Source organism: Gobio gobio (assembly GCF_949357685.1).
Source record: "Gobio gobio genome assembly, chromosome: 25".
Lineage (NCBI taxonomy): Eukaryota > Metazoa > Chordata > Actinopteri > Cypriniformes > Gobionidae > Gobio > Gobio gobio.
Window position 1 is genome coordinate 5,597,057 of NC_137121.1, and position 10,945 is coordinate 5,608,001.

The 10,945-nt window shown below is 42.2% G+C and overlaps 1 protein-coding gene across 1 annotated transcript in view; it reads left to right on the forward strand.

Moving 5' to 3' along the window:
- The window catches only part of mrps35 (mitochondrial ribosomal protein S35), a 32,647-nt gene extending 24,141 nt beyond the window's left edge, over positions 1-8,506 (forward strand). The window contains exon 8 of the mRNA XM_079810199.1: positions 7,457-8,506. Coding sequence (XP_079666325.1) covers positions 7,457-7,780 — 324 coding nt within the window. The 3' untranslated portion in view covers positions 7,781-8,506. The remainder of the gene's footprint in view (positions 1-7,456) is intronic.
- The last annotated feature ends 2,439 nt before the right edge of the window (positions 8,507-10,945 follow it).

The window sequence follows — 10,945 nt, forward strand, 5'->3', positions numbered from 1 at the left end:
GGTTCTCCACTGGTTCTTCATGACCCTGTGGCCGGTTCTCCACTGGTCCTCCATGACCCTGTGGCCGGTTCTCCACTGGTCCTCCATGACCCTGTGGCCGGTTCTCCACTGGTCCTTCATGACCCTGTGGCCGGTTCTCCACTGGTCCTCCATGACCCTGTGGCCGGTTCTCCACTGGTCCTTCATGACCCTGTGGCCGGTTCTCCACTGGTCCTCCATGACCCTGTGGCCGGTTCTCCACTGGTCCTTCATGACCCTGTGGCCGGTTCTCCACTGGTCCTTCATGACCCTGTGGCCGGTTCTCCACTGGTCCTCCATGACCCTGTGGCCGGTTCTCCACTGGTCCTCCATGACCCTGTGGCCGGTTCTCCACTGGTCCTTCATGACCCTGTGGCCGGTTCTCCACTGGTCCTTCATGACCCTGTGGCCAGTTCTCCACTGGTCCTCCATGACCCTGTGGCCGGTTCTCCACTGGTCCTCCATGACCCTGTGGCCGGTTCTCCACTGGTCCTTCATGACCCTGTGGCCGGTTCTCCACTGGTCCTCCATGACCCTGTGGCCGGTTCTCCACTGGTCCTTCATGACCCTGTGGCCGGTTCTCCACTGGTCCTCCATGACCCTGTGGCCGGTTCTCCACTGGTCCTTCATGACCCTGTGGCCGGTTCTCCACTGGTCCTTCATGACCCTGTGGCCGGTTCTCCACTGGTTCTTCCTTGGAGCACTTTTGATAGAGACTGACCACTGCAGACCGGGAACATCCCACAAGAGCTGCAGTTTTGGAGATGCTCTGACTCGTCACAATCTGGCCCTTGTCAAACTCGCTCAAATCCTTACGCTTGCCCGTTTTTCCTGCTTCTAACACATCAACTCTGAGGACAAAATGTTCACTTGCTGCCTAATATATCCCACCCACTAACAGGTGATGAAGAGATCATCAGTGTTATTCACTTCACCTGTCAGTGGTCATAATGTTATGCCTGATCGGTGTGTATATACAGTTGCAAGAAAAATTATGTGAACCGCTTGCAGAATCTGTGAAAATGTGAATAATTTGAACTAAATAAGATCATACAAAATTAGTTATTTTTTATTTAGTGCTGTCCTGAATAAGATATTTTACATAAGATGTTTACATATAGTCCACAAGACAATAAAAGAAAGGTGAATTTATTAAAATGACCCATTCAAGTTTATGTACCCTTGATTCTCAATACTGTGTGTGGTTCCCTGGATGATCCACGGCTGTGTGTGTTGTGTGTTGTGTGTTGTGTGTTGGTGTGTTGGTGTGTTTGTGTGTTTGTGTGTTTGTGTGTTTGTGTGTTTGTGTGTTGTGTGTTTGTGTGTTGTGTGTTGTGTGTTGTGTGTTGTGTGTTGTGTGTTGTGTGTTGTGTGTTGTGTGTTGTGTGTTGTGTGTGTGTGTGTGTGTGTGTGTGTGTGTGTGTTGTGATGGTTGTTCACGAGTCCCTTGTTTGTCCTGAGCAGTTAAACTGCCCAACATGTTTTAGAGAAATCCTCCAGGTCCTGCACATCTTCAGTTTTCCAGCATCTCTCCAGCAGTGAGTGTGTGATTCTGAGATCTGAGGACGATTGAGGGACTCAAACATAACTATTAAAAAAGGTTCAAACATTCGCTGATGCTCCAGAAGGAAACACGACGCATTAAGAGCCGGGGGTGAAAACATTTGAACAGGATGAAGAGGTCCAAATTGTTCTTATTTTGTTTAAATATCAATGTTTTTTAATTTAGTACTGCCCTTCAGAAGCAACAGAAGACACTTGCATGTTTCCCGGAAGACAAATTAAGTACAATTTACCTTGATCTTCAAATTCAATAAGTTATAATACAATAAGTTTAACCGCTCGGGACAAACAAGGGACTCATGAACAACCATCACACACACACACACACAGCCGTGGATCATCAGGGAACGACACACACACACACACACACACACACAGCCGTGGATCATCAGGGAACCACACACACACACTGCCGTGGATCATCAGGGAACCACACACACACAGCCGTGGATAATCAGGGAATGACACACACACACACACACAGCCGTGGATCATCAGGGAAACACACACACACACACACACACACAGCCGTGGATCATCAGGGAACGACACACACACACACACACAGCCGTGGATCATCAGGGAACGACACACACACACACAGCCGTGGATCATTAGGGAACCACACACACACACACACAGCCGTGGATCATTAGGGAACCACACACACACACACACACACACACAGCCGTGGATCATCAGAGAACGACACACACAGCCGTGGATCATCAGGGAACGACACACACACACACACACACACACACACACACACACAGCCATGGATCATCAGGGAACGACACACACACACACAGCCGTGGATCATCAGAGAACGACACACACAGCCGTGGATCATCAGGGAACGACACACACACAGCCGTGGATCATCAGGGAACGACACACACACACACACAGCCGTGGATCATCAGAGAACGACACACACAGCCGTGGATCATTAGGGAACGACACACACACACACACACACACACAGCCGTGGATCATTAGGGAACGACACACACACACACACACACAGCCGTGGATCATCAGAGAACGACACACACAGCCGTGGATCATCAGGGAACGACAATCACACACACACACACACACACAGCCGTGGATCATCAGGGAACGACACACGCACACACACACACACAGCCGTGGATCATCAGAGAACGACACACACACACACACACACACACACACACACACACACAGCCGTGGATCATCAGGGAACGACACACACACACACACACACACAGCCGTGGATCATCAGGGAACGACACACACACACACACACACACACAGCCGTGGATCATCAGGGAATGACACACACACACACACACACACAGCCGTGGATCATCAGAGAACGACACACACACACACACACACAGCCGTGGATCATGAGAGAACGACACACACACACACACACAGCCGTGGATCATCAGGGAATGACACACACACACACAGACACACACACACAGCCGTGGATCATCAGGGAACGACACACACACACAGACACACACACACAGCCGTGGATCATCAGGGAACGACACACACACACACAGCCGTGGATCATCAGGGAATGACACACACACACACACACACACAGCCGTGGATCATCAGAGAACGACACACACACACACACACACAGCCGTGGATCATGAGAGAACAACACACACACACACACACACACACAGCCGTGGATCATCAGGGAATGACACACACACACACACACACACACAGCCGTGGATCATCAGGGAATGACACACACACACACACACACACAGCCGTGGATCATCAGGGAACGACACACACACACACAGCCGTGGATCATCAGGGAACGACACACACACACACACACACACACACACACAGCCGTGGATCATCAGGGAATGACACACACACACACACACAGCCGTGGATCATCAGGGAATGACACACACACACACACACACACACACAGCCGTGGATCATCAGGGAATGACACACACAGCCGTGGATCATCAGGGAACGACACACACACACACACACACACACACACTGCCGTGGATCATCAGGGAACGACGCACACACACACACACACACACTGCCGTGGATCATCAGGGAACGACACACACACACACACTGCCGTGGATCATCAGGGAACGACACACACACACACACACACACAGCCGTGGATCATCAGGGAACGACACACACACACACACACAGCCGTGGATCATTAGGGAACGACACACACACACACACACACAGCCGTGGATCATCAGAGAACGACACACACAGCCGTGGATCATCAGGGAACGACAATCACACACACACACACACACACAGCCGTGGATCATCAGGGAACGACACACGCACACACACACACACAGCCGTGGATCATCAGAGAACGACACACACACACACACACACACACACACACACACACAGCCGTGGATCATCAGGGAACGACACACACACACACACACACACAGCCGTGGATCATCAGGGAACGACACACACACACACACACACACACACACAGCCGTGGATCATCAGGGAATGACACACACACACACACACACACAGCCGTGGATCATCAGAGAACGACACACACACACACAGCCGTGGATCATGAGAGAACGACACACACACACACACACACACAGCCGTGGATCATCAGGGAATGACACACACACACACACACACACACACAGCCGTGGATCATCAGGGAACGACACACACACACACAGCCGTGGATCATCAGGGAATGACACACACACACACACACAGCCGTGGATCATCAGAGAACGACACACACACACACACACACACACAGCCGTGGATCATCAGGGAATGACACACACACACACACACACACACACAGCCGTGGATCATCAGGGAATGACACACACACACACACACACAGCCGTGGATCATCAGGGAACGACACACACACACACAGCCGTGGATCATCAGGGAACGACACACACACACACACACACACACACACACACAGCCGTGGATCATCAGGGAATGACACACACACACACACACAGCCGTGGATCATCAGGGAATGACACACACACACACACACACACACACAGCCGTGGATCATCAGGGAATGACACACACAGCCGTGGATCATCAGGGAACGACACACACACACACACACACACACACACACACTGCCGTGGATCATCAGGGAACGACGCACACACACACACACACACACTGCCGTGGATCATCAGGGAACGACACACACACACACACACACACACACACACACTGCCGTGGATCATCAGGGAACGACACACACACACACACACACACACACTGCCGTGGATCATCAGGGAACGACACACACACACACACACACACAGCCGTGGATCATCAGGGAACGACACACACACACACACACAGCCGTGAATCATCAGAGAACGACACACAGTATTGTGAATGAATGGTTCTTAAACTTTTGAACGGGTCATTTGAATAAATTCAGCTTTTTGTTGTCTTGTGGACTATATATAAACATCTTTTCTGTAAAATATCTTATTCAGGACAGCACTAAATAAATAATAACACGCATTTTGTATGATCCTCTTATTTAGTTAAAATTATTCACATTTTCACAGATTCTGCAAGCGGTTCACACACTTTTTCTTGCAACTGTATATTATATATGTTTGTTTTTTTTCCATCAGGAATTTATTGGATGATGAAAGTTCCTCAACGTAAAGCAGAAGTGGTTTCAGGGGTGGAGCAAGTTGAGTCAAAACGAGCTCTATTTTGATTTTAACACTTGATTTAGGTGTTTCTTTAACAAAAGAGCCCTGCTTTTTCTTTGTGCGAGCAGTAGAGCGGTTAAACGATCAGCTTGGCTTTCACACAGCGCTGGCCTTTAGGGAGAAACCGCCCAGTGTCTCCATGTCTTCACTCAGGTCCTCAATTATACTCCCATTCTCTCCAGTCAAAGGCCAATCTCATCAATTAGTTGCAAACCATTTGATTTGCCTCCTTGGCTAAATTGAATCATTTGAGTCAACAGTCCTAATCAAATCCTCGAGATCTGGCCAAACCACCTTCATCTCCATAGAAACCACCTAATCCATCAGTCGCTCCCTAAGTAGTGCCCTGCGGCCGGCTGGAATGGAGGATGGCTGGAAACTCGGACTGGTATTGATAGTCATTAGTCTGGAGCACCTGCGCCGGAGAGAGGGTTATCTGCCCCTGGCATGCTCAGGCCTTCAGACACACAAAGACGCTTTTGTCATTGAGGATGGGAAGTATTGGGAAAATTTAGTCTCAGGCAAAGAAGGTACTCTGAGGATCCTTATCAAACACGAGCTGTCTTTAAAACTTTAGGGTGATCAGTCAAACGGTTAAGCGAATTTCCGTGCTCATTACATTTCCTACACTCGTCTCCAAATCACTTTGCCATTTTTATCGTGCCAGATTTCCTCGAAACATGAGCATTCTTGCTTAAAGGTGAAGTGTCGTCTATTTTTCAGTGCTACATTATTTTTACCTTTTTTATTTTTTTTTTTTTGGGGGGGGGGGGGGGTAAATATAGGTATTATGTAAATGTATTTTATATCTATTTTTAGCCATTTTTTTATTTCTGCCTGAAACGTGCTCTATATATGTTGTAAATAATGCAGATTAAATATTAAAACAAGTAAAGAGTAATAATTAACGCAGATTAAATAAAGAAAATATATATTTTTAAAAGTAATTATTTTGTTTAAACCTTCAAAAGCTAAAATATATTACGAAATGTGGAAGAAAATACATTTCTATTATTAACATACATTTTGGGGGATGTATTTTGAAGTATACAAATATATTTATATTGAAGATATAGAAAAAATTATATCGAAAAAACTATATGAGGAAATAAATTAGCAATAGAACTTATCAAAGTATACATATTTTATACAAAATAAATATTTTATTTATATATATATATATATATATATATATATATATATATATATATATATATATATGTATGTATATAGTATGTATGTATATGTGTGTGTGTGTATATATATATAATGTGTGTATATATATGTATGTGTGGGTGTGTGTATATATATATAATGTGTGTGTGTGTGTGTGTGTGTGTGTGTGTGTGTGTGTGTGTGTGTGTGTGTGTACACATATATATTATAAATAAATATATATATATATATAATTTACTTTTTTTGTCAAAGTCCTGAAGTTGATGCTCCTGTAAGTATAGTCTAAGTTAAACTTCAGGTAAAAAAATTCATATTAACTTGTGTTCAACATTAATATCCTTATTTAATATTTTCTTTACATTTATAGACTTCTGACACTTTGACTTGAACTTTATTATCCATCTATTACACTATCATTAGCCAAAGCGAATGACAAAAGAAAAAATTCTGGCCAAAATATGTTTAAAAAATATGCTAAATATATGTTGTTAACAGTGCGACTTAAGGAAATATAAATTAATTTTAAATAATAAAAAAAACGTATGCTAGAAAACTTTATTTCAAAATCTCTAAATACAAATATATTTAAATATATAAAAATGTGTAACAGCATGCAACATTTTGAAATGTATAAATTAATTTAATTGCATTAAATGTGTGTGTGTGTGTGTGTGTAACTAAAATGTTTTTAAAATTTGATTTTTATCTATACATCAATATTTAAAAAAAAAAAAAAAATTAAATAATTTTTTGCCATATTAGGGGGAGTAGGGACTAAGATGTGTACAGTGTACAGTATAATACAAAATGACAAGCATCAATTGTAATAGGTCATTATTTTCACTATTGCATTTGGTGCAACACATCTAAAAGTGCTCTCCAAACATTTGCTCTTACAAAACTGCTTGTCACACCGTTGTGTTTTACAGAAAACCGAGGCATGGGAGCAGGAAAAGACACGTGCAGATATGGAGGAGTACAAGTGGGAAGACAGTCCGTCCCAAAAGAACGTTCTGGAAACACTCCTGCGCATGCGGCCGCTCGGAGCGAAGGATGAGGTGGAGGGCGGAGCGAAGGATGAGGTGGAGGGCGGAGCGAAGGATGAGGTGGAGGGGGGAGCCAGGCAGGAGCTGCTGGGACAGCCGGCCGTACAGGAGTACAGAGACGCCATGGTCCGGCTGAAGAACGAGGGAGAGACCGAAGACAATCTACAGAAGTATAAAGAGGCTGTGAAGAAGCTCCTGAATATCTGAGGAACGCCACAAGCTCTGTCATAGTCCATATAAATGTACCATTTCAAAACAATGTTAACAGAAACTTGTTTCAACAGTGAGCCATGCATTGTTTCTATTATTTTGTCATTTTCAAAATATGTGCAAAATTCTGTGATGTTCATGAAAAATAAATGAATACATGCCAGCACTAATGTAGCTTTTTAGCCCATTTCTGTTTTTCTGTTTTCTTCTAATGCTGCCTTCACGTGTTGATAATCGGAATTCTCCGTCCGTTCTTCGTACCTCGCGTAATACATCTGAGATGATTTGACAGATCCCAGATCTTGGACAGTAACGAAGTACATTTACTTGAGTACTGTACTTAAGTACACTTTTTGTGTATCTGTACTTTACTGGAGTATTATCTTTTAGGGATACTTTTACTTTAACTTCACTACATTTGATGAAAGACAAATATCGTACTTTTTACTCCATTACATTTCTATCAAGGCCCTCAATGTCGAAAGTCGTTTCTGTAGCAGCTTTAAAAGTCAGTGGATGAATTTTTTTTTCTTTAAAAGGAATTTTATTTTTGTTGCAGCCTATCAGTAATCACTCTTGTATAGGGTCATATGATGTTTCCCAACATTTTTTTTTGAACACTGATCAGTTTATAGCTAAATGGAAGAAGACGGTTCCTCGGCACAGTGTGTGCACCCATGGTTTCAGTTTTCTCAAGAGATTAAAGATTAGTTGAGTTGGCATACACTTTGATGCATGTCTCATAAAATGTTCAAAAATGTAAATGTCTTGGAGAAAGAGTAAACAGTTGGGGGAATATCGGATGTGTATCAGAGTATAGGGTCCATGCATTCAGCCTTAAAGTGACAGCAGCTTTGTAAAGAGCTTTGTAACTTTTATACAAGAAATTTTAAATTTCAATACTTGTATAAAAGTTACAACGCTCTGTACAAATGGAGCATCACTGACTGGCTTAAACCACATTGGTGGCATAATATGCATTTATACAACAATGCAACAATAATTAAATAATGCATTGACATAAAAAAAGGAAATTTACTTTTGATACTTAAGTACTTTTAAAAACAAATACTTCTGTACTTTTACTTAAGTAAAAATCGGTTTTTAGAACTTTCACTTGTAACGGAGTAATATTTGACCAGTAGTACTTTTACTTTTACTCAAGTAATAGAGTTGTGTACTTTGTCCACCTCTGCCTGGCTAATTTGCAGATTGGATTCAAATATCTAGATTAAGTTTTCTTGTGTTTCCTGAAGAGGGCAGATGCATCGATACTCGAAACCACGATCAGCAGAGCATCCGATTGGCTGGCGGCAAGACAGCAACGTAATGACATCATATAATTAAAAAAGCCACTTGACAAATTAAAAAACCACACACTTCTGGACCTTTATAAGGAAACGACCAAACCAACATAAAAGTTATAATAGATCAATGATAAATGTTTTTGTTTTTTTTTAGGGCTGGGCAAATTAACGCGTTAACCCGGGCGATTTTTTCAGCTTAACGCATTAAAAATATTTAACGCAAATAACGCAGCGTCCGTTTTTATATCCATTTTTGCTTAGCGTTACATGATCATCATCACGCTCCTATTCATGTAAATGCTTCCAAGCGCGACAAGACACAAGCGAACGTGCTGTATACCAATGTCCTGTGTGTGTGTGTGTGTGTGTGTGTGTGTGTGTGTGTGTGTGCGTGTGTGTGTGTGTGTCCTGTCTGTGTGGATGCGTCTCATGTCAGCTAATCAAGGGACACACACACACACACACACACACACACACTCGACGCATAGATAGACTCGCGTCAGTTTCCTGCTCACATCGAGTTCTCTTTGCTCTTGAACAAACAATAACACAGAGGATTTTGAGTATTCTCATATTAGGGTCTTAAATTAGTTAAATAACGTCTTAAATGAACTTAAAGAGTTGTGAGGAAATGAGATGCGCGGGACAGCGCGTGAGATCCGCGGCTGTTCTTAAAGTGACAGGAGCACTGATGATGATGTCATTAATGTTCATCAAAGAACAACGGGAACAGAGAAAATTTTAGCTTTAATGATGATTCATCTATATTTAATTTATTATTTATGCAGTTAAGAAAGATAACCATTACATTTCTGTATATGTATATAACAGGGAAGGCCATGGGTAAATATAACTTATTATTTTGGGTTTATGTAAAGATTGTTTTAAGTTCACTTAAATTAAAAGTTGTTTTTTAAAGCCTAATAAATGTTGAAATTGGGAGCTTTCAGTTATACTGTAATGTGACGTCATTAATGTTTTATAGACACTTGAGAATAAGTGATACTAGCCTTCATTCATAAAAATATGACAATACAACACATTTAAAATATGCTGTCTTTAAATTGTTTATACATTAATTTGGAGAGTAACTGAAATTATTACAATATCAAAATATTAAAAACGTAAAATATTAAAAACTTGCGATTAATCGCGATTAATTACAGAAAAAAGTGTGATTAATTAGTTAATTTTTTTTAATCGATGCCCAGCACTAGTTTTTTTAACATGATTACTAATTATTCATATTCACGATTTTATAGTATTTGTACACCCTTTACATTTTTATTTCAATGTTGTAATTTAATTTTGAATTCAATTTGAAGCAGATTTGTAATGTGACAGTATTAAAGTTTCTTAAGGGTCAAGATCAAGTTCTCTGCATCTCTTGCGCTGCATTAAGCCATCCCATAATATCGGTGATCACTTAAATTAATGCACGGCTCAACATGTGTGTAAACCTCCAATAAAATGATAAACTAATAAATCGCTCAATCAAGTTTGCTGTGTCAGTATTAAACACAACATAATATTATATACAGTCTCATATACATATGCAATATAACACTTGTATATTATTATTATTGCCCCTGGTTTAGTAATGAACTCTTGTAATAAAGTAGCAGTGGCTGGGACAGGTTTTAAGTATCGCCTCAAGATGCAATCTAATCCGGTTTACATGAAATAAGCCGCTCGAGCAGGTTTAAGCTTAAGGACCTGTTGCTATGACAGCAAGTCCAGGATGAGCGTCGAAGAACCAATTAATCCAAGATCATGCCAAATCATCAACAATCAAATCCAGCTAACTGAGTTAGCGACGTACAAAGAACGGGCCCCTGGTTACAAATTGGACCTG